Source organism: Vanessa cardui, chromosome 1 (genome assembly GCF_905220365.1).
Source record: "Vanessa cardui chromosome 1, ilVanCard2.1, whole genome shotgun sequence".
NCBI classification, from domain to species: domain Eukaryota; kingdom Metazoa; phylum Arthropoda; class Insecta; order Lepidoptera; family Nymphalidae; genus Vanessa; species Vanessa cardui.
This window is the reverse complement of record NC_061123.1, coordinates 8,986,858-9,014,842: the sequence shown is the minus strand read 5'-3', so window position 1 is coordinate 9,014,842 and position 27,985 is coordinate 8,986,858. Positions and strand designations below refer to the sequence as shown.

The following is a 27,985-nucleotide window of genomic DNA, read 5'->3' as shown; positions in this document are numbered from 1 at the left end:
AGCCCTCAATGTCGGTAATATTGTAAAAAAAAAGTACTATTGATCATTTTACTGCGTATGACGTAACTGAACGTGTTACGTGAAATTAGAATTTGATTGAATTTGTTGACGTGATATCGTATAAATGTAAAAATAATAACATTATGAACTGGTTGATTGAATGCTGTGTCCCACATAATATAAACCTGCGTACTCATTCGTATTGCTCTTTTATGTAACGAAAATAAGTTTTTCTCATTTTTAAATACATAATAAATTATAGGTATATATATCTTATTGTTAAGATCAAAATTCAGCTTACAATCCTCACTGGTTTGATCCGAGGTCCTGGATTCAAATCCCAAGTCGAACTTATAAAAAGTTTATTGAAATTATCCGTCCAAAAATTTCCTGTAGTCTGTAAGTTAGATGACAAATCCAACAATTTGTATTCCCCCTTGCCTCAGAAAGCACGTAAAGTCGCTGGTACAGCGCCTCACCTTTTTCCGATAATGTCGGACTTGCCATCCCATAAGACTATAAGAATTAATGAACAGAGATTCCACCTGTGTTCGCAATCATGACAGTTGAACACACTGTATATTATAACTAGATAAGATTTAAAATCGTAAAATCACCGCTTTGACATTACTATTGTTCGCTCAGTGGTCGAAATCGATTAAAATCTATATTTTTTATTATGGAAAATATCTATGCACTTGCACTATTTAAAAAGAGAATTACTCTTATTTTCATTGTTTTCCTGGCAACTCTAAAACTAGTCAATAGCTGCCATACAAAAAAAAAGAGAAACGGTTGACAAACAGAGAAAAAGGTACTGAATTGTGTCTATTTGTACACAGACAACTCGTACCCGTGACAACACACACACACATGTACGGTTTCATGTATATATGTGGAAGTACTACACATATAGGTTCCCTCCACGATGTTTACCTACATCACCGAGTAAGCGATCAATTATAAACAGAAATTAAAGTAATTCGATAAATACAAACAAACAAAACAAATCATTATATAATACTAATTTGATTTGTAAAGATTCATAATATTTTTCTGCTAAAAATTCGTTATCAGCTATTTCATTTATCTTTTAAGACCGTAGAAGCCGTAAAGCCATGATTTACGACTGAAATACGTCGTAAACCGTTGGACCCTCTAGCGTTAAAACGCAAAAGTATAACGGACGAACAGTCAAGCAACACGACCAACAAGCTTATTCGTGTCACTAATGAATCCGAGTTAAACAATACTGTTGCTGTAAGCAGGAAATATATTATTCGATATCCTGAAGTCAGAAATAATAAACAGGAGTAGTCTACTGCAATAACTCAATATTATAAAGCACTTATCCTATGCTGTGATAGTTTTATAGTCAATATGACTAATCACAGTCTGATTTCTATTTTGTTACATTTTTAAACGATAATTAAAAACACTTCCACTACATTTAATCTAAAAGATATCTATTTTGACATTTTCTGCCTCGCACAACCACTTTGTGAAACCAGCTTTCGCCGGCAGTTTTTCCGAACCGATACGACATGGGAACCTTCAAGAAAAGAGCGTACGCCTTTCTTAAAGGCCGGAAACGCACCTGCAAGCCTGGTGTTGCAGATGTCTATGGGCGGTGGTAGTCACTTTCCATCGGGTGAGCCTCCTGCTCGTTTGCCACCTATCTCATAAAAAAAATCTACGACATGGTATTTTCCCCTTGAAAAATTTAAGCCTAAGTATTTAAAGGCTATTTTTAGTAAATAAATCGAATGGCTAAAAATAACGAGTGATCTCGTTGATTTATGAATATAAAAACGACTTTTTATATTATGTTTATTTTGTGAACCCCTAAATCACAAGGATAAAAACACTCTTACAATAATTCCTAAGGTTTTTTAGTTCAAAGGCTCAAGGTAAAAAAAGGTCTTCAATGTGTGTTTTTCATGAGATAAGCTAAAAAATGGGTAAAGAATATTATATTCTCTACATTTAAAATATATCATAGATTTCAAAAAACTTAACCCCGTAATATTGGAGGAAAATAGAAAAGGGAAGAGTAGAAGAGAGCAGAGAAAGCAACGACCAATAAAAATAATGGTATTTTTCTTTAAGTTATACTCATTAAGGAAAGCAAGTACTAACTTACTATTTCATCATCGTGATATCGTATAACCATATGACATACATGTAAGTTTTCAGACATATATTCTTTTATTTTGCGAAATTATATTTGGTGGTAGAGCTTTGCAAAAACCTGTATTTATATATTTATATACAATACCTGTTCTACTGGCCAGATATTCTATTCAACTTGTTATTTTGTTGTGTTAGGATTTGTAGTGAGTAAGCCAGTGTAACGATAGGCACAAAGGACAACATCTAAGATCCCAAAATTGGTTTGCGTTAGCAACCTAAGAAATTGTATACTAGTGTCACTGTTTAGGAGAGCTAGTGGTCACTGACTTACGTGGTCCAATACCCAGTCATCCACTGGATGTAAGTCCTAAATATTCTATTCTAATTCTACAAGCGTATTCCTTAGACATACATCTAAAGTTTTCTCAATTTTTTTTCAAATATGTTTTTGTGTGCGTCATAAACATAAATAAAAGTGTTTTAACAATAAGTTCATACTTTAACGAATATTAACTTCTATTATAACGCGGTTTTATTAGCTGTTGAGATAAATAGATTCCATTCTTAACTATATATAAATTGTAAATAAAGTGGCATGGTCGTTCCTTATATTATAAAGTTAACTCAAAATTGAATTTCCGAAACCTATCAACGAGGGACGAAAAGGGTCACGTTTTTAACTACGTACAATATATACTTTTTATATTAGAGAGGGTATTGCCGGAAACTTTTATACTTAGTATACACTAGCTATCGCTTGCGGCTTCGCTCGCGTTTGGGTTGTCATGTGTTAGGCAAAAAAGTCTTATGTCCTTCCTTGGACTTTAAGCCACCTTCATATCGAATTTCATCAAATTCGGTTCAGTGGTTAGGTCGTGAAAGTGCGACAGACAGACAGACAGGGTTACTTTCACTTTTATAATATTATAGTATAGATATATTTAAGACCATAGAACCTGTCAGATTTTAGATTTCAGTAACAGACAGATTACCTACTTTATTAGAAACTAGCGTCTGCTTTCAGTGTATAGCGTTAATTAGATAGACGATTTATCAGGAACTTTTAATTCCCGTATATTCCAATGTCGAGTGGAATAAACGTAAGATAGCATTAGATTTAAATATTCCATGTGATTTGCTAATGTATTATGCACAACAAACGTTTACTACTTGCACCCACTTTTATTTTATTTATAATGGTCCAATATAAATTACGCGGTTAACTTGAAGTTTTTCTTTTACAGCATGATACTCATTTTAGATTCCAACTAATATTGTCTTTCACCCATGATTTCAATACAAAGTCAAAATTGTTTACCCTACTGTTTGCCCCTTTATTTGACTCGTAGTACTGTTTGAGAAGAAGTTTTCTTTGCGATTTACGCATAGCTAGTGCGAGCAGTCTAACTAGTGAGGGGATAAACTGTCAGACTTCAAATGTTTTTCCGATTTACGTATTGGACAAATATTGTTTACTTCTTGTATTTGATTAAAATATATACTTTAAATAAAACTAATTAAACGAGCTGGTGAGCCGAGATGGCCCAGTGGCTAGAACGCATCTGCATCTTAACCGGTGATTACGGGTTCAAACCCAGGTGAGCACTACTGAATTTGTGTTTATAATTCATCTCATCCTTTGCGGTGAAGGAAAACATCCTGAGGAAACCAGCATGTGTTTAATTTCATATAAATTCTGTCACATGTGTATTCCACCAGCCCGTATTGGAACAGAGTGGTAGAATATATTCCAAACCTTCTCCTAAAAGGGAGAGGAGCTGAGCGGAGGAGAAACTGGCCGACTTTAAATTGCAGTAACTTGTCGACTTTTTATAACTGTATACTTTATATACTGGAATGCTAGGTACCAAAAGTAGCTTTACAAGGTTCTTGAAGTACATTTTCTTTCATATAAAAATATCGTTAGCCGATGTCTTATATTCTTTTTGGGTTCTAGCTAAACGTAATTTTTTCCTTGAAGTATTTCATTAAAGTTTGCAAAAAATGTTCATGATATTTTTATACATTCAAGTAAACGACTTCTCATAAAATATTTCAATTCTATTTAGTTTATATAATATGATAAAATCATTTACTGAAATTCAAATTTATCATCTCTTAACATTATGTCTTCAATTTTAATAATAAATAAAATAAACATATTCATTATCTTGAACGTCCAATCGAAATGTCAATTTTTCGAAGGAAATTGAATCAAATTTACGAAATGGTGTAATATCTGAAAGTCTTGGGAAGGCGCGTCGTGGCCTGATTTGGGCCGTGAGGCTTGTCGGACTATTTTCCGAGCTATTGCCCCGATGCTGCCCGAGTGTTATAACTTATTTTTAAGACTACTTCAACTTTCCGTGCATTTCTTGTAAAATAAATAATAAAACATGTTTTTAATCAAATTAATTTAAAAAATGTTGAGAAATTGTTGAACTTACTTATTGGAATTAAACTTTAATTTTATCATCTCGTGTCCTAGTTATCCTATACTTTAGGATATATTATAACACCAACATTGTTCTATCTATTTGGATACTATGCCAAATATTTTCACAAATATATAAAAAGAAACTTTTAGGAATATATTTTATTTTATTTTCCACGATCTAATATTAATTACATACTTAGTATATATTATAGGTACATTTTATATCATTACAAAAAATATATTAAAAGTATACATTTCTTTGTATCAATTTGATTTAATATCCTATTATGACTATTTTGACAATAGAAATAATTCAAAAAGAATTGTTCTCAGACAGTAACAACTTTTTTACAAATAAGTTCGATATTTAAGTTATTTAAAGATAAAATTAATTTACACTAGAATTAATAAATATAAATCTCTGAAAAGTCGTTCTTCAAAAATTCTTAGATTGAAAAGAAAAACCGTCTGTAACGTTCAATGAGCAATTCTATATTTTTCAACACGAGGATAACGTCTTCCTCCATCTCATAACACTTGAATTTCCTCCCGAGTGACGCGGGTATGTACCAATGTTTCATTAAATCTCATGAAACTTTATAAATATTGCAAATACAATACAATAAATATTAGTCATATTTTAGTAGTCCGTTTTACCATTATAATAAACGTCACCAGAGAGTTTCATAGTAAATACAACCATGTTGTTTTATTATATGTAATAGGTAGTTAGGCGGACTGGCAAATTGGCCACCTGTGTAGTAACTGGTGGGAATGAAATAGTCCCAACCACCTATCAACAATGATGCTGTAAGAAATAATAACCATTCCTTCCATCACACACATGCTTTACCAAACTTGGTATCCAAGATGTCCCTTATTCCTACTGCCAAAGAGCAATAATTAGTTGCTACTAATTATTGCTCTTTGGATTACTAATTAGGGTAGTACTTCAAACAAACGTAGCTTTGAAATGCATATTAGCTTTTGTATTATTGTACCTTTAAAAGATACACGCAAAAAAAATCCATTATAATGCCATTGATTAGAACTTTACTAGACAAAGAAATGGAAAATGTTGTCATACATCTAGTACTACTATAAAATTGACTTCCGAATACATTTCCCTAACAGCTGTCAAGACTGACAAACAAACAGACATGTTGGCTTATAAAGGCATTCAGCGAAGCATTCAAGATTTATAATTCCGTGAATAAGGAACTTGTATTGTTGCCACAAATATTCTTTTCTACTCAAATATGAAATCCAGGGCACGAGAAAATTGCGCTTGTAGATCGCGGAGACTGCAGTTAATGTCGCCAACAAATGAGAAAAGAAATGTCGGAATCATAACTATCAAAAGGTCAACAGCTTTATTGTTTCTTTGTTTCAGTTAAATGTATTTGCTAAAAAAACATATTAGGCGCGGTTTGAACATTTGATTTGGCCCGATTGCTACGTGAAAGGTCAAGGGTTAGAATCCGGAAAAATGCCTCCGAATTTCAAACTCTCAGTTACAATTAATTTCATCATACAACACGAAGAAACACGTACGAAATTTCGTGACTTAATCGCATCAACGGATGAAAATCCGATACCATATATTTCAACTCGACAGGCGGTTTATGTTAAACGTTTTTATTGTTTCTTTTAATATGAAATAAATAAAATAAGCAATTAGCTTATTCCTATTTTCATATCTAATTTAATAAAGCAAAAAATTGTAAAGTGTGGAACAACAATATCTCAAGGGATCAAGATTGAACTTACAATTTTTTCACCGCTTGAACAATTGAACAATGCGTACATTATAAAATATTAGTAAGACCTAAGTCAATAAGTTTATAATGTCTAAAGTAAACATCGATGTAAATAATATGGTCATGTGGAACGTGCTCTCTCTAAAGACCTTCGATTAATCAAGATAAGGGGTTGAGACTTCAGACAACCGCGAGATGGCCTAGATTAAGAATGTTTGCTAATGATTCGACCGAACCCCAACATCAGTAACGATTTGCTGTAAGTCAGTACAGCATTCAATCTTAATTATAAAGTAATTTTTGAACAAACAATTTCAGGATTATTTGTAATTAAAATGTTCTAACAGCGTTTTATAAAATATTATATTACTATGAGCGTTAGGCATCCAAATAAACATATTTAGATGATACCTTATAACATAAAATTGTCAATATAAAAAACGGTGTTTATTTTTATTCATTTCTTATTCAACATATGACATTAGAAATAAAAACATTATCAAATTTCAATGAATTTTAGATTTACGTTTATATAATCGACGTATAATTTAGAGCTTTTTTTCGTATATAATAAAGCAATATTCGTGTCATAACCAAAAATATACAAGCATATTTCACTCTAATTAAGTCGGCGTTGAGTTTCGTACATATCACACACTTGAAGATCAAATTGAATAATGAGCCACACCTAAAATACTAGTATATACTTTATTTATAGCTGTATGTACAATTAACATACGTAATCAATCAGAATAGTCACGGGCAGGTCCAAGACGACGACGTCACCACAAAGGGCGTGACGTCAACATTACCCGCTTAATATTCCCTTAGCGGTCTGGATTTCCATTAAACTTTGTACATTTTAAACAGTTGCCTTTTGCGCCTACTTGAAAATTCATCGCATATTTAAAGGTTCCACAAAGAGCTTTGTTTAACTTTTTGAGCCGCTTTAAGGGACGTGAAACTCCAGGCACTACTTAACACGAAATACTTGTTTGACATAACATTTTATCAGACATCTTAGCTGAGCTAACATTTGTTATAATAACTTATTAGTTTATTTCTAAAATTATGCTTGAATAGCAAATTAATGTACCTGATGATAATAAGTTTTCAGCTCCACCCAAAGCTATTATGCGTAAACATTTATTTGGCCCGCGCTATCGCCGTCGGTCTAAGATTTTATGTCGAACGGTATATACGATAAACATAACATAACAAATTACATATAGTAACGTGTTTGAACTTTCAATAGAAATACGAATTCTCTTTAATATGAAGAAAATTGTTAGTTCAATATTTTCACAAATATATGTATATGTATTTGTGAAAATATTGAACGCACGCACACACTCGCATAACATACGCACGCGCACAAACACAGACAGATATTATGACTGTATCAAAATTTAATAATGTCATGAAAATCACTGTTATAGAAACAATGCATATCCTATACCTGAGTTGTATAAAACTTACGACATTTTTGTATAAACAAAATATGTAGATTTTCCCAAAATTTATTAAAACAAATTTCCTATGCAGCCACAATCTTATTAGTTATTACATATCGTATATAAGTGTAGTATAAAATATATTATTATTGTAATGTGTTTGTAATACCTAAGTGAGATTAATTAGTTACCTGCCCATTAATTTATTATTGGACTGCGTTGGACACAACCAACGAATGTTGCTTGTGCTCTAATTACAAACAAACCCATTTACTCGTAAAAGTCGGAGGTCAGTAGATGGAGCACGCGAATCTCGTCCGGATCAAACCCGGGCAAGCATTTATATTTCCATACATAAAATATATGTAGGTATATTATAAACAAAATTGAATGTTTTCGTAGTTTCTCGAAGTTTACTGCAACAAGAATATGTCTTTATATGTAAACATTTAATTCCACCAAAGTAAAAACGAAACAGTTACGGGCTAGTTTGGGTATAAAAATAATTGTACTGATTTTATATTTTCTTACATGTTTTTATATTCGACAAGAATATGTCTGACGACGTTTACATGTATGTTGCACACATCTACGGCGTAGCAATGCTACATGTAGGTACAGCTTGTATACAATCATGTGTTCAACGATCAATAAACTAAATTGTAGCAACCAAAATAAAATTTCAGTGCAAAATTGTATAGAAACGATGAGAGTGGAACTTATTTAGATTTTGTTTCCAAAAATTGACGAACGTTTGATCGCAGTAAATTTGTAAATAAACCAGTAATAAAGATGGAAGAAGATAATAAGAATAATAAATACAATTTTAAAACAATAAAAATAATTATAGATTACCTAGAGTTAAATCGTAGCGGGTTTGGTAAATATCGTTGTGTTTTATCAACTGGGCCGCCACTATCCTTCAACTTCCCGAAATATGTATCTAATTTATGATGTCATTTGCATCTTTATTTAATCATAAGCCTTAAATTACGGAACCTAAAGGATTTCATAAAATAACCAGCTCGCATAAAGTATAATTATGAAGTAAATATACAAAATCAGTAAAGATTCATTGAAATTAATAAGGCATTTCGTTACAGGGTCAAATCCGCATTACCCGGCCCAGATAAATATTTCTCATTAAGAACCGGTATTAAGTAGATATAGCAAAGTAATCAGAAATGGGGATAAATGCGACGTGTTCGGGTTATACCTGGGGATTTGTACGAATTATGTAAAAACCAGGAATGGCGACCCGCGGCTAATAGAGATTTCCATCGCAAGCATTTTATGAGAAAAATAGCTTTTTGTCATCATTTGCGTCGCTGAAACATTATTACGTTGCTTCCTTGTACTTCCTCACGTTTTCGCATGGCAGTCAAGTCCGGAGATTAAGTTTCGTTATTCTTTGTAAAGTAATCAAAAATAAATAATAATATACAACTCAGCCTTCAAGAGTAAATACCCAGGGGATCTACTTTTATAAAAAGATATAAAAACTATTTTCTCCGCACGGTTTCACATTCCTATTTCGCAAACGTCCGTCGTAGTGACCTTTCTCAAAAACTGCGATATTAAATAAACAACAAAAAATGATACCGGACGTGTAATTTCAGAACTCCAGATTTATTATATTATGTAAAGACGGAGACAGTAAAAAACTAGTTGATAGTTGTATTCACCTAATATACTCAGTGAGTCAGCAAGTAAAACATAGTAAAAAAATAAATAAAATTGCATTTATTTTATGTTGCAAGGCGGCATCGCATTAAGGAGTTTACCGCAAGTGTTTAGCTCAAAAAAGTAAGCATAGTAGACTATGTTCTCCTGGTGTAGCCAAAACATACTAATTTATATCTTTCATACTCAATTTCATCAAATTCAGTTGATTACAATTATATTGGTTTTATTAATTTGGGGAATAGTCTGTTTCTTATCATAGTCTCGTGAAAAATTGTGTTCAACTGCTGGTGTTTTATATATAAATAACTTCGTTTTAGTAAGTGCTTAAATAATTGTCTTGTTTGAATTTGATTACGCCCAATGTAATTTCTCAGCGAGACCTTTACAAGGAATATGCAACTTTTTTTAAATGGTTGTATCAAATTAAATGAAACTTGCATAGAGTTCAATTTACTTACAATTATCTCGTATTTTAGAGCGTCTATATTTTACTTTATTGATAAATTAATAATTCAACCACATTGTATGGTATTATTAGATCCAATGAAAAATACAATATTTTGTAACACTTTTTATTTAATTGTATCCAATATATTTTTACAATGTAAAATATTTAAAATAGAAAATAAACAATTTAATTTTAACTTAAGCAATAAAGTTTTTAACGCTTGCAGCGCGCTCTAACGCATGAGCCTGAAATTTCCTTAAAAGCCTTCAAAACTCAAACCCGGCATCTGTTGGCAAGCGGCGGGAACGCGGACCGCGTCAGACCTCCCTCCCCTTCCCACTACTCACGAAAGCCTATCGATCGTCTACCGTCACTACACAACTTACGCTAACCGAAAGGACACTGCCACAGCTTTGTAAAGCTATTAACATTAATAACAAACCTTTAGATCTAAGAAAAACCTTCAGCGATTGGATATTCATAGGTAAGAGTCGTTTGTATTTGCGTCCTGGACCATTGATTACTTTTCCCCACTTCACGATGACGTGGACAATCCCTCGTAACTACTATTTATTCCTGCATTTTATTAAATTATTAGTTTTTATAAGTACATTTGCTTTAATTTAGTTTGTTGTGTAAAAGTGTGTCGGAATGGCTGAAAGTTTAATGTAACTTGATTGCATCAAATGCATATTTAATACCTTGTTGAACTTTCTGGAAATAGGTCGCTTACTCAATCTATAGCTGTGTTGACGTCAAAGTCGTCATTAAATCTTTTAACACTTAAAGCGAGTGCGTTAGAGCTTGGAAATACAAAATTAAAATCTAAATACAATTTAATGTAAATAAAACTACACATACATTTTCAGATAAAAGATATGTCATCTGAATTGTATCTTATTTACTATTTTTTAGTAATTACAACTTATGTATTTTTTCATAAAAATCATACATATCTCATATATAGAAAATTACCGTTTTAGGTCAAATTTCCTTAATGAAGTTTTAATATTAACACAAATATTGAATCAATTCCAGGAGGGTGCAACTGGCGTTCCGTCGACGGAGGGCGCAGTACACCAGCACGACGATCCGCTCGCATCAGACAAGGATCTGTTCATCGACGATGATGGTTCCGGTGTAGAGATCGACGAGAGCTCCGGCTCCGGCTGGGGTCCCGGGCCCGGTCCGGACGACGAGGACGGCCGCGCCGGCTCAGGTGACGCACCCAACGCGCCTGAGGATGACGAAGACTTCACTCTGCGTACCACTACGACACCGGAACCGGGCGACTTCGATTCAGACTATTCGGAGGAGCATATGATCGACTCGGTTCCGGAGACCGCACCCACAATCCTGCCAGTAGACAAGTTCGATGTAGTCAGTCGTGAGTAGAGGCTGAAGCATGCCAGTTTTGTTGCCATTATTAGTTTCTTTATTTTATAAATGTGGATTTGTTTCAACAGACTTAAACTTGTATCTTGTTCTATTTGAATATAATCAAGTAGTTAAACAACTCCATATTTACATTCAAATTATATTTACATGTTTTAGTATTAACAGCAGAATATTATTATAATTTCTTATCTTTTTAAATCCGGCTTGTTGAGTTAAAATAATTATACTCATTGGATAATTGGGCTAGTAGGTAGGTGTCTGTGTTAGATAGAGTTACATTGCGCTATAATATATCATTTAAACGGTGGACTAATTATTTAAATGGTTTTCAAACTACATTATAATATTGTAAAAATTGTGTACTTATTGCAATCTTTGTTTAGGCCATATTGAAGATTGTAATCGCATAATTCTGTTGTCGTTGCGATATTAACACGCAACCAGCGCTGTGACCTTGATTAGTGTTTAATTATCATCAGCTAGTATGAGTTAACGTTGTTCATTATAAAGGTATAACTAAAGTTAATCCCGCTATATTTCCCTAAACGCTCAACGCAATAGTCCAGTATTGTTCCAATCAAATTAATAACAAGTGTGAATTTAAAATAAAATATAATAACAATTTTATAGTATCCAAGGAATTTTGGTAAGTTTTAATATTATCAAAATGTGCATGGGATCATATCATTGTAACGGTTTCCGTGACAACTTTATCGTTGAAATAAAACTATTAGGAACATTTCGTATAACAAAGTAAAAAAAAACGTTATGTATTTTGCTGCTTTCAATATTTTAGTTACTTTTAGTGACGTTTATACTTTATTATTGTTGAAAACTTTGACTTTTATTAACAACTAGGACGATATGATTATTAAATTTTATATATGTGTTTTTCGTAAAAACATTATCCTCGTTTAAAACAAGGATGTTAAAACAGCTAAAGCTAGACAGCTTAATCAATCGTTTTATTAATCACAACTGAATAGTTTTATTTCAAAATAACATTTACGAATTACTTCCATTTTTTTAATATTCCATTTTCAATTTTCAATCAAATCTTCAGCATGTTTCGCATTATAGAAAAGATATATGATTTGCTCTCCGGTGTGCCATTCACGTGTAATTTTCAATTTTTAATATTTTTTTCTTATCACTTTAAATTTTTTGTCGTATCATGCTAATATTCCTATTCCAAATCCAAATTTTACCTAACATAAAATAACACCAACAACAATAGTCTTCGTCATTCTATAAATATAATATTTGAATACTTAAAACACTAATTACCTATAAGTAAAATGTTCCGCTAACTGCTGTAAGAATACTGAATTTTTACCGAATATAACCAAGAAACTAAAATAATATTATAAGAATAATAGCCTTTATTCAACCTTTTAACAAGCTAACATTTCATTAGATCTTGGTATATGATAAAAATAACACTTCTTAAAAAACAAAAATATATCGAATCAGTTTAATATTATATAATAAGCTTCTAAATCTGATAGTCCATATTTAAAAAGGAACACTTATCAATCTATTAGTAAGAACATATAGTAGAAGTTCCTCTAACTAAATTTAATTATATGTTTAAACGTTACAGCTCGTATATTATCTAAACCAGAGGAAGCACCAGACACACGTGGATCTGGGGAGGAACAGTCCCCTCGTCCAGATCAGACAGACATTAGCATATCCGGGGAAGACATCAACCCACCTATTGTAAGTATATTCTACAAGTTACTAGTTACATGTAAGAATATGTAAATATTTTCTCAAATTCTTCATTATTTATTCTATGTTTTGATTGTTTCACTTATATATTTTTGTGAACTCATATGTATATCAATCGAGCACATAATCTCCCCACAATAAACTATGAACTGGCGCGGAAAAACCGTTCCAAAAACAATTTTTGCAGGAAGAGTTGACGTGAGACAAACAATCGACGATCGGCAAGGAATGAGGGCGGTTTTTTTTATGGTATAGGTTGGTGGACGAGCAGATGGGCCACCTGATGGTAAATGGTCACCATCACCCAACCCACAATGACGCTATAAGAAATATTAACTATTCTTTACATCGTCAATGTGCCATCAACCTTGGAAACTAAGTTGTTATGTCCCTTGTGCCTGCAGTTACACTGGCTCACTCAAAAGATGATTTTATTTTATTTAACGTTATTTCATTTCTAATTCCAGGACCAAGACAAGTCTGGTTCGAACCTCGAACCGGAGTCGCGTCCGGCGGACAACGTCGTGTTCATCATGAACGCTAAGTCCGAGGATCGCGCCACCAGCTTCTTCGCGCAGCCTGGAATACTTGCGGGTCAGTTAACTTTCGTGACATGGAACCATTGGTTTTTATTCTTAGTACTAAATGACTATTCAATTTAATGGTTTACATTCAGTTATAAATCATACTGAGACTATACCGGGATCGCTTTACCCTATTAAGTCATTGCTTGGGTGGTTCTAGTGACTAATTCATAATGTTGCAAATATCACACCACTAGAAAGCAATATTGGGTTTTTCTATATCGATATATCTTCGAAGAAGGTCGTGTCTAATCATCATCCCATCTGATTATTATCAAAGTGTCTGTCTGTCTGTTTGTATCTGAGTGTTCGAAAATGAAAAGTGGTGTTTACGCATACAGTATTGTTCTATCTTCTATCTAGTTTGTTATTCTCAATTGCGCATGGCTACCGTAGCCAAAGTATTATTATGACACCACATCATAGTCACCCAAATTAAATATACGATCATATAATACAAAAAAAAGAATAATCATAAAATTTTCAAACTCCTATAAGAATTTAAAAATCAATAAAAATATTTTTTTATCACTTTGATTTTGTATGTATAAATAAAATAGAAGTTGTTATGAAAACTTATATTTAAATTTTTCTGACAAAGAGTATATTTATTTAGAAAAAAATATCCAAAATTCCTCATATAACCAAAATACTTTATTTCTATTTTTAAGTCGGTGCAGAATAGAGAATCACTATACTTAAATTTGTTACATGGAATTACTTGTATTAGTAATCATGTGTCGTCCAATTGTATTAATCATCAATACTGGTTACATTTCAGCTGTGATCGGCGGAGCGGTGGTAGGACTACTTTGTGCAATTCTGGTGGTCATGTTCATAGTATACCGCATGCGCAAGAAGGATGAGGGCTCTTACGCGCTCGACGAACCCAAGAGGAGCCCCGCCGCAGCCTCCTACGGGAAGGGTCACAACAACCGGGAGTTCTATGCGTGAGACCACACAGAACAAACTCTGCCACAAGTTTATTAAACGACACACAAAAGCATATTCAAAATGGCGGACAACGCTATTCCAAATTTAAATTCTGATATTGGCAGTTGCAACCCGTTCGTCGCTTCGAACGTTTCTATAGTAATGTGGCTAAATTTGTTCTGTGAATATGGATTTATATCCAATAAATATATCAACATGTAAATGTACTGATTGTACTTTGCTATGTACAAACCATGTACGACCTAATGTTGTCTATTCGACATTCGAATTAATGGTAATTTGTATGAATTGAATTTTATCAAAATATCAATTTTAAGACCAAATTTTTAAAGTCAACTAGTTGTTGATGTTCATAAATTGTCCTAAGTCTTGGTGTACTATAAGCTGGACAATAGCAGCCAATGCGTTATCTGTTAAGAGTGAAACACGAAGAGAAAGAGAGAGACACACAATTATTGTTGTCGCATCTTTTTGTTTCTTTTAAATTTAACAGCTAACGTTATTGGTCAACTTTAAAAGAGTTCGACGTGACCAAGGCCAGTGTGTTTTGGACGTTGAGTAATACTAGTTAAAAGCCTTTTAATCGAAACTTAACGGGAGATCTTGTATAATGTTGTTCTGTAAAAAATAAATGTGCCATCCGCTTCTTTCGATTGTATATTTGCCAATCATATGTTAGTTTTACCTTCATCGCATAGATTATATTCTAACTGTAGCAGATAATCTATGGACACGTCCATATCTTGTTTGTCTATGTCATGTATAAAGTTATTATTTGAAACCTCGTAAAACAAACGTCAAAAATAATGACACATGCTACAGATATTTAATAAATTAATAAGAATAATTTAATAACATTTAAACTAATCTCTAGTAATTTACTGAAGCCATTACATAAATAGTACGTTTTGTTTTACGAGGTTTGAACATAAAATATTTAATTGTAAGCGTAATTAATAAAATACACATATAACACATACTATTTGCGCACGAAAGTGTATTGCCGAGTTCTAGGAAATCATATCTCTCAGAACAGGCCATTGAATTTTAAACGCTATGACAATCTGTATGAAAACGACTTTAGAATTCTTTTTTGTGTTCCTCTAGTACATAAGTCTTTTGTAATTGTTTTTTTATACTAACTATGTGGGGTTTTATCATTATTTTGTTTTATACTTTTAATTAATTTTACTTATTGTAATTTAAGACGATTTTGTCGTGTCGGCTATGATTGAATAACACTTGTTATCGCCTTTTTTTGGTTGTATTTTTTATATGAAAATCATTTTCCGTCAGTGCGCAACGAATTTTTATTCCAATTTTCATTTCTTGTTTATAATATTTCTTATCGCTTTTAAAACAATCGCCTAATGATTTATTTGCCAAGTTGAATATGACAATTCAGTCAATTAATTTATTTATATTATATTTAATAGTCGTGTATCATTGATTATATCAAATTATAAATTAATCGATTAGTAGTTTACGTGTATGTGTAATTTTTTAATGAATAATTATGAAAATTGGAGTACGATTCGGACATATTGGTATAATATTGCTAGAGAAATAGTGTATCGAAAAATATTGTAATCTAAAATTATATTTTCAAATACTAACTGCGTTTAAAGTAATTATATAAGGCAAAAAAATCTAGTAACAAAATACTAACATTACCGTAAGTACACTAAAGTCTCGCTATCAACAGATTAAAGAGTGTGAGCAGGACGGCGTATATGATGCGCTTTGTCACTCTTACGGGTGTCACTCCGTAGTGATACTAAAAACAGAGTGAGTGAGAACAACTGAAAATAAACCAATATGAACAAAATATAAAAATTACATATATAATATTAGGTATGTATGAAATATATGTCAAATCACTGATTTTTTTTAAATGATAAAAGTTATTATTTTATATAACAACATGATAGACGAATGTAGAAAATTAAATAATCAAGTTTATTCAAATATTCTGATGGCAGCGAGTCTCTGATAGTAACATTGTAATTAATAATCAAAGCGATAATTGTTTCATCATTGCCTTTTTAAAAATGTTATTAATAGTCTACGAGTTACTTTCAATGGAGAACAAATACAGTTTATAATAAATAGACATTTTTAAAAGCGACCTTATATTTTTACTTAAAAACGCAGTTAGTATTCGTATATCTGCTAAAAACATTCCTCTGCGAATACATTAAAAATGAATATCCTAAAATATTAGCTATGACGCTCACTTAGTGTAAGTATCTGTACATTATAATTGTAAATTCTTTTAGATCTAATGCTACTAATTTATACAATAACATAGTAATTCAGTAACCAAATATGTTTTGTTTATTCTTTTTTCAAAATAGTCCGTTATATATAACAGAAGCTCTTAGGTTTCTTTTTTTTTAACAGATAAAAAACAATATCCAATATTAAAAGTGGCTAATTAAAATATATGATCTGTGACTATTTTATTTTTAAATTTAAGTGTTCTGTGTTTTATTTCATAAACCAAGTTTGATAGTTTATTCATATCACAGCGCAAAAGTGACGTACTGTTTTTAATGTATGTATTTAAATAGTTGGCAATCTTTTTGTTTACAACTTAAAATTTACAAAACTGTCTCTTATTTTGTTGACAACTTAAACTTATGATAGAAACATTTGGCAAGGCGTGTTGACAGCAGTTGTCAATCTTTTTTTGTAGAAGCAATTTACGTGTCACAAATAAAAAAAATAAACATTCAATTTTGTTTATCTATAGACAAGTTTGTGTTTGCGAATAGGTACGTCACTTTTGTCCTGAGATATCTGTGGCAACTATTATTAGCAATGCAGTGCCAATGTTATGCAAACTATATGTTGCGTGTTAAGTCATTTTGCATTTAAGATCACGCGATTCATTCTATTCTTAAATAACAATGGCATGAGAACATTTTATATCCAAATAGACATATTTATTTTTGCTCAAATTATTAAATCATGGACAATTTTTTAAACTTTTTTTCATATTGTATCTGAATATTTGAAAGTAAATGATTTGTAAACCTTTAATTATTGGCAGCTTTTTAAATTATATATGAATATAATATGTAATGTATGTTGAATGATAAATAATCTATGAAAATCTTTTGCAGTTGTCTTAAGGGTTTATTTCACAAACAGTTTATTTCAGTATAATTAAATTAACAAAATATAAAACGTCACATGTTTTGTTTTCGAAATAGTTGTCAATATTCATTTTTTTTTAAATCTTAAAATTATATTGAAATAAATTGTGTATTATATTGAAATATCAGTGTATAACAGAGTTTAAAATTATTTAATACAGCTTTGAATGGTGCTTATAATTATTTTATTACAATGGGTATTCAAATAGAATTTAAGAAAAAAATCCACAAGGTAACCTAACTTACCTTTAACATTTAAACCAACATGATATTTTAGTACATAACTTACCCGCGGGTTTGGACAAATGCGTTCGATGATTTCCGAATCGATTCTATCGTCATTCGTTCATTAAATCGGTCACATGACATATCAAACACTGTCATTTCGAGTCGTTCGAACGTCATTCAATATTTTGTTTGTCCGTACCCACTGAGTCATTATCATTAAACTTATCAATGGTGAAATGAATCCTTAATATCTAATATTATTTTATAACAATGACTAATGTTTTCGATTAAGGCTAGATTTAGGGTAGGCATAAATATATCGATGTCCACCTTGTAAATAATGCTCCTTTACACTTAGGTAATTATACAGGTCATTATGAACAAATTGTTGTTTTATTTATTTATTTTGCTAACCTTCCAATACGACTAGTAGCAGCATATATAAAATGAGTATGTATCGTAATATCTATGTGCAGTCAGGTATTTTATTTAAAATGAAATAAATACACAAATACCATACAATAAACAAACATAGAATTCAAAATATTTTTCAAACTTAAACGGTCTAATCTTTGTAATGGAATCTCTTAACGAGATTTTCACTATCATCAAATATCTGACGATGTTGAAAGTTGCCACACGCATTAATAACCGACGACAATACAATAAGTCAGTAATTTCTTCAAGTATTTGTCCCAAATCGCCAGGCTAACAAAAAATAATATGAAAGAGTGGTATGATGTTGTCAAGGCCCGTCCTCTTAGTGTCGGTAAACTGTAAAAATAGCATGTTGCACTAACCGGTGCACACGACTTTGTGCGCATTTGAATTTAACAATAAAGTCATTGTTGTGGCCTTAGTTACTCCTTATTACACCATCTATCTGCCAGTGAACGCGCTGTCAAAATCAGTTAGCCGGAACAAACAGACCGACATATAAAAATTACAAATATATATTTTGGTATGGTAACAAAAAGCGGCTATTTTAATATTACAACCAGACACTCCAATGTTATTGTATGTGTAGAAAGATATCTATCTACTAATATTGATATGATATGTGTAGATAGATATCTATCTACACATATATCAACCATCGAAATTTATATAAACTTATTTTTAAATATAGGCTGCTGTAATCGCTTTTTTTATCAAAAGAGTAGATATTATAGACTTAATAATTAACTTTGAGAAATAAAAACACATAAGTTGCACACACACTTGCTACTGTAATGTATCTTGCTCAGGTCGGAGCAATATCCTCATAGCATTATTTAGGATAAATCTCATTATAATAATAATAATATTTTAGGTTCAACACTAGCACTATGCATCATACATTGGTTTACCGTGCTATAGAAATATCTAGCTGCCGTACTGAAATATTATAACATGTGATACAAATAAAATAATTGGCAATACCCATATTTGCAATTGTAATGGTCTTCTTCAAATTAGTTGTCCTGTAGTACAAGACAGCAGTACCTAATTGGACAAAAAAGGACTCTTGCAGTGCTTCAAGCCAAGCTTTAAATATATGTAAAAGTAACACATTTAATGCTTTACCTACTTACATTGGGATCAGATTAATGTATGTAACGTTGTCCAATATTTACAACAATTAGATATTGATTCAAATATGCCTCCACTTGATGAAAAATTACACATACTTTGATTGTACTTTTTACAAAAGGTAAAGTTTTTACATTGATTACAAAACACATTTGACACTTCTGAACAGTATACCTATAATCTGCTTGCCTATGTGTATATTAAATATTGTTAGGCATGTTTTTATCGATTAATTTTGTGTATTTCGGTACTCTTCCTATTTAATGTTAATAGTAATCGATTTAATAAGATAGAAAATTGATGAATATTATTAAATTTAAACTAAGACAATTCTGTTTTACTACAAAACTTTTAACGATTTACGTTAAATGACTTAAATATAACTTCTTACATATCTCTACAGGGTATGTTAGAGAAAAGTAGATTTATCTTCCAACTTATTTATTTAATTCGAAAGTAACATATTTTAAACCTAATGATAAATGACACCCTGAGATGTCACAGTTTAAAACTGAAAATTCATATTTAATTAAAAAATGTGGATATATTTATAACTATAAATATACACAACTTAAGAGAGGAATTGTAAAGAAATAAATGTATTTTTGATTTGACATGAATCATAATTGTTTTATCCATAGTTATCGAATATGGTATATTAAGAATTATGCAATTAAATTATACGAATGTATTTAAGACCAAATAAGGTTTACCGTGATTTTTTTAATAATACAATAAATTGGGGTACATAAATTCGAGCTTGCACAATGTAGGCAGCGTGGCCGAGTGGTCTAAGGCGCTGGTTTTAGGCACCAGTCCGAAAGGGCGTGGGTTCGAATCCCACCGCTGTCAGAACTTTTTGAGGTTTTAATTTTTGATGTTACATACAAAAATCTATATAAAATACAGAATATATTTTCTTGTTTAGTATAGATTATTGATTATATTTTTGTTATCGTATACTTTTTTTGTTAAATAAATAACAATTAGTAAGATTTTTAAAAATATTAAATGTCAACCAGAACTATTCGCTCAAAAACTATCAACATTAAATAATCAATTATCTACGAATTGATTGCTAAGTTGTATCGGTTCGGCTACAATCAAGTTTTAGTAGGTGAAACGGTTTTTATTTCATGACTCTAATTAATCGTTGTCAAAAACATGATCTTCATGCTCGAGAAATATTAGCATAAAACATAGACTAGCGACATACAGATGAAACATTATTTTAATTTATCACTCCTGAATTACTTCTGTCGTTGGACTTGCTTAATTAATAAACATTTGTAAGTAATTAAATCTGCTAGAGTTATAACCTTAGTTGAAAATAATAATTTTATTTTTTATAGAAATTATGAGACCTGTTCAAACTAGAATAACGCTACGCTTGAACTCACTCACTAGTGGTTTAGTGTGAGTTCAAGGTCACTGACTAGTTATTCTTTTTTTTTTAAAAAAAACCGGTAACCTTAGATTTCAATAAATCATAACAAGAAAAAAACTGCATTCAAAATCAAAATTCACCAATCGTAAGCGTTATGCATACTATATAGGTGCCTATGCATAACGCTTACCGTAAAGTTACGCGTACCGGTAAATATTTGATTATAAACAGCTATTTCTATTCGTTTGTAAACAATTTCGGTTTTGCTCAATTTCTTATGTTAATAATCTGAGGTACAGTACAGGTACAGGTTCATATTATTTTTGTTCTTACTTTCAGGGTGGTACAAGCGATGTCGTACGTATTTATAAGTTGCATATTGTTTCAGTTATCGCTTATTGTTTGTAGAAAAGTAACTTATTCATCTGACCGTTTTCTAAGCGTTTACTGTCAAAAAATATAACAGATATGTATAGTACACGAAATAATTGTATCAAAGATTTATCGTTTATGTGTGAGTTACGATTTTAATATTAAAAAAAATATGTCGATCAACCTCTATAACGCAAGACAACTAGTATCATATACAATATCTAATCTGCGACTCTCTACAATGACATTAGTCTGTACGCGATTAGCGACAAATAAAAAAATCAATTTCACCTTCCACTATTTAAATTCTTTGAAAGGATATTTTTTTGCGATCATTAGAAAGAAAAAGTTTATCTAAGCGTTGACAGTGAAAGCAATTTATAAATTGATATACTGAGATTAATGTCGGCTGATTAAAATCTCTTACTTATAATTATTTTTGATACAAGTTTCCTTTCTATGATAATTTTATTTAAATATAAAAATTATTAAACAAAATTTAATTTTGTTATTTCCCTGGTTTATTTATAGTTCTTTAAGAAGTTTATAAATCATAATGAAATTTATAGGTACTTTAACCTTAAATTGGTGAGTTTCTTTGGCCGGTTCTTCTCAGGTCCGAGGTGCTAAATGACGAAGCGTTGGTAGATTTTTGACTATCAATCAGCAAGTGTAAACACTTCCATATTAAATAAAGATTTTTGACTTTGACTTTGACTAACCTTTCTAGTGAATTTTTCGGTCCTATGGTGAAAACCATCTTAGTCATTTTTGAGTTTATTTCGTATAGACACACGCAACGGTAACCTTTTTTTTAAATGTGTAGTAACCATCAAAGACCAATCATGTATATATGTATATTTCCATAAACAATATGTTAGATAGCGAATTATAAATATCCCTCACATACGAGGTTCCTATTAAAGATTTGCCCTAAAGGTTTTCAAAAATTTGACGTTAAAGGTAGGCAAGCATTTATGAGTAAACTGATCATTTAAGACAAAATTTATATCTAAGTTCAGACAGATACTTCCAATATTAAGAAAATAATGATATTGTTACTAAAACTTTCACTAAAACATAAAAGCTATTTTTATAGCAATATAAAATAAATGTATTGGACAAATCTACGCATCCTGACTGGGGCATATTAAATTATGGGTTACCGCTTCCATTTAATGTCGAGCCTATAATCATAATGTTTTGAATTGACGTCATCAGAGCTACAGAAAAAAAACATAGAATCTAACACCTGACTAAGCCACGAGGGCAAAGCTGCTAGTGACGGCTAGTAATATATTTATATAACATTTCAAATGTTTATATAAATATAGCAGAAACTGATGCTAATTAGCTTAATATAGTAATGAATTCATCTATATTCACTTTTGATACGTGTTTGATATTTATTTCTAGAAAGGTAATATTCTGTTGCTAGGCAAAGATTTTAATTAATGCAAAGTAGTTCAAGAAAGGTGGACGTTTGCGAAATAAAAATATCCTTATCGTTATTTTTTAATTGGTCGTACGTTTGGCTATTTTATCGAGCTATAAATCCTGAGCGTCCGATTCGGATCCGTTTCGATTCTCGCTTTGAGGAAATAATGGTTCTTTAGATTCATTCGTCAAGAAATACTATCTAATCAAAAGTAATAGTTGTCATTCAGACGTTGTCCTATACTACTAACAAAACGATCCAGTTATAATTCGGTCGAAATTCGAACGTAATATAATCGATATCATATCAGAACAGATATAACACATCATTAACTATAATTGGGGTACCGTTTTCTTTTTTTTAATTTTTTATAGTTTAATATCTTGAAATTTGGATTATCCTGAATTTAGAAATTAGAATTACCTAGTTGTTACGCATATATGAAAGCAACCTGATTAACTCTTTTGTCAAATTAATAACAGTTACAGATTTAATATATTATAAATACAAATCAACGAATTAAAAAGTTAAAAACTATAAAATTGACATTTATTATTTTATCCACATCCGTGTATCATTTAAAGAAACCATCGAATTTGAGTTGTGTATCCGTCAATAAAAAAGCACTGCTACCTAAGTCGTTTATTTAAAACATTCTTCTCAAATAATAATACTTTATAAGATATATCTACTCAGTTGATTAATTTTACCACTTGATAACTGATGAGATTTTATTTTTATATATTGCATATGACATATTAATCATAGAATAATATTATTTATCTATGAATATATATCATAGAAATATTTTCGTAAATAATGAATAAATAAAAAAAATGGTATGGCTTTTTGGTACTTTCAAAAGGCTGTTTAATATCATACCCTGGTATTTAAATAATAAAAAATATTTTATGGTGTGGTCTTTCAATTTCTTTTTATTTCTAAAAACAAATATAATTGTAAAAAGTTTAATATCATTGATTTCAAAAGGATCAAACTATCGTTAAAATAAAATATAGTAATGCTAATTTAAAAACTAGTCATACGTCACGACTTTGATGTATGTATTTTAAAAGTAATTCGTATTTCTAATGTTTTAGCAGTTAATTATTTTTTTATATTTCAATTAATGTAAAGTAATAATGTGTACCAATTTATATTTGTATGCCTAGTGGCGAAATTTTTGTTGTTTTCAAAAATTTTACAAATAAGGAATTTGAATTTGAATTTAATATGTACTATAAGAAGCATCGTTATATATAGCATCGTATATTGTTTTTCGTTGAGTGATTCAAATTAATGAATTGTTAATAAGATTTTTATAAAATCTAATAAACTAACCGAGTTGTAAAGCCTTGTATATGTTCTCTCTAATATTGGAGTTCGAATTAATGAGTCTTGTAATTACAGCCACGTGAAATAAAATATACGAGTAACTATGGCACGGCTAGTGGCGCGTTGATACTAGAAGGAATGGTTAATGTACACAGTAACAAAGTGTATGTGTGATGGTAACTTCCATCGTAATCAGTTAGCACACATAATTTTCTTATTGGTAGGGCTTTGTGATGGAGTTAGGTCCCCCACTCATCATATATTTTACTGCAACGCTGCAAAACTTATTACTATTGTATTCAGATTTGAAGGACGAGTGAGCCAGCGCAACTGCAGGGACATGAGTCATAAAACCTTAGCTCGCCGATTAACGCCATATTGAGTGAGCAGTACCTAAGGATTGATTAAAATATCTTACTGCTCCAATGTACATAAGCTTGTGTTGCAGTGTTGAACAAGTGACTCATTTGCCCACCCGCCAAACAATGAAATAAAAAAATGTTACCTAAAAATAAAGTAACTCCATACTGTGTTAAACCTGTAGAATAGTCGTTTCACCGTTGCTTTCGCGAATACGCTAGAATTTAACAAAAATGAGTAAATCTTACCGCCAACTGATAAAGCTTTAGTCATTAATAACTTATTTTATCTCTTATATGGAAATATTGTTCTGATTTTGTTATAGTAGATAGTTATAAAAACGTTATGTATACTTTTACTTAATATAAATACTTAAATGTAGATAAAAATATATGTCAGTAAATAATGATTAGGTAAAGAATGATACTCCGTACGGGTCAAACTACAGTTTTCTATAACACGCCCGTGTCTATGCCCTTCGCCATGGCTGGGTTGGTACTGCTCTAAGTAGGGACATGTTGGCCCGCAGCCATAAGCCATACATTGAGAATAAAGGCAGGAAAATCATTTGTAAAGTTAAAACAAATGTTAGATATTATTTCGAAGGTCAATCATACAAGTGTCACTTTTTAATCTGCTAATTCAGATGATACATTATTTTACCCATTCTTTTAACATATATAAGTTATGCATAACCTTTATCAACTGTTTATTTTTAATTAATTAAATATAAGGTACTCCAAAAGATAACTTCCTTGTTAGGAAACCTTTTTTAGTTTTTCTTTATCTAACAATGCTAGATTTTTTATATACCAATTGATCTAATCCAATGTGTAAATAAAATATTTTGAAATAAAGTTTGTTGCCTTCGTTTTATTTATTAATTTTATTGAGAACTTGTCATATAAAATCTTATCATTTAGATTTTAAACTTTATAAATAACTTTATACTTTATAAAATTTCAACAAGGAAAAGCTATCTTCCATTGCCTAATTAAACATAAAATAAAATACGACTACATATAGCTGATATAATTTTATGCTTTACATAGTTGCTAATTTGGTACTGGTTACGAAAAAAAAATAATGACGTTTTTAGTTTTAAATGATATAAAAAATATTTCAATTAATATCACTATTTACAATATTTTTAAAAGTTAGTTGAATTAAATAATATGTAGAACATTAAGAACTAACTTTAAATAAACGTTAGAATAAAAACATAGATTTTTCGTATATTATTCTATAAATTCAAGTTTAGTTTCGACTACTCAAAAAGTCCTTAACATATAATATTTTCTAAAAATTATCCGGGTCAATGCACTTGCAGCAAATTATGTATCGATTCGGTCATGCAGCATCGTATCAACGTCAACATATCATAAAAAATATCTGAAATCGTTCGCCAAATCTTGATTCAGAACTCGCCAATTAATCTACCGTAACCTATCAACTAAATTTACGACTGCGAACGACTTTTCTAGGTGAAGTTCACGACTTTTAGGCCAACACGGAGGAGTGGTAGAGCGAGGTTGGTATATAAAGTCGGAGAAATGCTCTCTCCACATCCACTCATCTTAGTGATCTCGTATGATCTAATCTTGCAAAGATGGCAGCCAAGTTTGTCGTAGCCTTGACTTGTTTCGCCCTTTGTCACTCCAGTCCAATCATTTTAAATGGTGAGTAATTTTAATGATTCGAATTTTATTTTATTTTTATTAATATATATTTACATAAATTTGTTAAATAATCATGTGTAATATTCTAAATCTAAACATACTAAAATTCTAATTATTACCTTACAGGTTATTTATATCGCGACGGACGCCACTTTGCGACCGGTCAAGGCTACACAAATAACTATGGCGGACGAGCGACGGGTTCAGCGACAATTGAAGGTAGCGCAATCAATGCTTACGGAAGCGCATCAACTGACGGCCAGAATTTCTTAAACAGAAACATTGGCTACGGCGAAGCGTATCCCGGTCAAGCGATCGCTAAAGCTGAAATCTACGATACACCTCAAGTTCCTGTTTACGGATCAGCCAAAGCTGAAGCCCAAAACATGCCAACTTACTACGCTATCCCAGCACCTGCAACTATTATGTCTTACGAACAAAACTTTGAAGTTCCCACTGAAATAAGATACACAATGCCCGCCAACGGTGGTGTTTCTGCCCAGTCATCTGCTGTGCTTAATGGTAACTCTGAATCTTCAATCACTTCAGCTAGAACCGACGGTACCGGTGCCGCCGAATCTTCTGCTAAAACCCAAGGCATTGGTAGCTACGTAATTACAGCTTCAAATGCAAAAACCGCCGGAAGTTCTGGATCTGCTTACTCTGACGCTAACAACGCTAACGGATTAACCAACATTATGACCAAAACCGACGGATTTGGCTCGGCATTGTCAAAATCCCAAAATGGACTTGGATTGACTTCGGCTGAATCCCAATCAAACGGTGGGTCCGCTACTTCTTCGGCCAAAAACACAATCGACGCCATTATTGCATCAGCCAATACTCAGGGCTACGGAACTGCTTCCTCAAACATCGACACCAGAAACATCCAAAACGTTCACCAGAAAGGTATCCACTGGAGATTCGGTACTGCTTTTGACGCTCCTTCCGGTCAAGCTCACGCCACTAGCCAATCTCACGGAGGTTCAGCTAAATCAACTGCCCAAACAAATGGTTATGGAACAATCCAATCCACTGCTGATACTCAAGGATATGGATCTGCCGATGCCAACGCTAACATGAATGGCCTTGGCTATGTTCATTCTGTTGCCAACAACAATGGTCTCGGTTATGGTTCCGCAAAGTCCACCGCTAACACAAATGGATACGGTTCAGCAAACTCCGTTGCCAACACAAACGGCCTTGGTGTCGCTAAATCTTCAGCCAACACTCAGGGAGCAGGCTATGGTAACGCAGACGCTCGTGCTGACATCAACAGCGCGGGAACTATTACCTCCGCTGCTAACACTAACGGATACGGAAAAGCCACATCCACAGCTAACACTGACATGGGATACGGCGCTCTTCGTTACGATGGACTCTACGGTGGATCCCGAACAATTGCTAATGCCCAAACTTCTGGACAGGGCACAGCATCTTCTTCCGCTAGAACTCAAGGAATCAACGCTGCCTACAGGGTAGTCAACACATCTGCCAACAGCTTTGGCCAGGGCATCGCTCAGGCTAACGCCAGTGCCTAAAGAACGTTAGTTCTACAACAAAAAGCAAATCACACCAAGACGACTTCAAACAACGATGACTCTTAAACTTGTCTTGATGTATTTGCATTTACTTGTACTTAAGTTATTTATTTAATTTATTTAATTTATTATCTTTCAAATAATTTCAAATGTGTATCGTGAATAATAAAAATATAATAATAATAATAACATATTTTATTAAATCCCTTAAACTTCCACAAATAAAATAATTTTCATATACATATTCTTACAATTTGTGCGTAATACTTAGGTACTATAATTTCAAGAGGTAAAATTTGTTTTTATGTTAACTAATGATTAAAC

The 27,985-nt window shown here is 31.7% G+C and overlaps 2 protein-coding genes and 1 non-coding gene across 6 annotated transcripts in view; all 3 read left to right on the top strand.

Annotated features, from left to right (window-relative positions):
• LOC124531320 (syndecan) overlaps positions 1 to 15,844 on the top strand; it is a 247,781-nt gene extending 231,937 nt beyond the window's left edge. Inside the window, exons 1-5 of one of the 4 annotated variants that reach the window (XM_047105856.1) lie at positions 10,304 to 10,402; positions 10,957 to 11,305; positions 12,920 to 13,038; positions 13,518 to 13,644; positions 14,416 to 15,844. In XM_047105856.1, the coding sequence (XP_046961812.1) occupies positions 11,239 to 11,305; positions 12,920 to 13,038; positions 13,518 to 13,644; positions 14,416 to 14,588 (486 nt within the window). In that variant the 5' untranslated portion in view covers positions 10,304 to 10,402; positions 10,957 to 11,238 and the 3' untranslated portion in view covers positions 14,589 to 15,844. Of the gene's footprint in view, positions 1 to 10,303; positions 10,403 to 10,956; positions 11,306 to 11,582; positions 11,963 to 12,919; positions 13,039 to 13,517; positions 13,645 to 14,415 lie in introns of those variants that run through there. The other 3 variants (XM_047105848.1, XM_047105840.1, XM_047105867.1) reach the window with 3 other exon arrangements.
• Positions 15,845 to 20,321: 4,477 nt separating this feature from the next.
• Trnal-uag lies at positions 20,322 to 20,401 on the top strand. The gene has a single exon. It is a non-coding gene; the product is annotated as a tRNA-Leu (tRNA).
• Positions 20,402 to 26,021: 5,620 nt separating this feature from the next.
• LOC124532642 (hyphally regulated cell wall protein 3-like) lies at positions 26,022 to 27,710 on the top strand. The gene is made up of 2 exons (XM_047107670.1): positions 26,022 to 26,120; positions 26,247 to 27,710. The coding sequence occupies exons 1-2, from the start codon at positions 26,051 to 26,053 to the stop codon at positions 27,659 to 27,661; spliced, it is 1,485 nt and encodes a 494-aa protein (XP_046963626.1). The 5' UTR covers positions 26,022 to 26,050; the 3' UTR covers positions 27,662 to 27,710.
• Positions 27,711 to 27,985: the final 275 nt, after the last annotated feature.

Coding starts and splice junctions, on each gene's coding strand:
- LOC124532642 (XM_047107670.1), top strand. CDS start 26,051: ATGGCAGCCAAGTTTGTCGTAGCCTTGACTTGTTTCGCCCTTTGTCAC. Junction 26,121..26,246: donor CAGTCCAATCATTTTAAATG/GTGAGTAATTTT, acceptor ATTACCTTACAG/GTTATTTATATCGCGACGGA.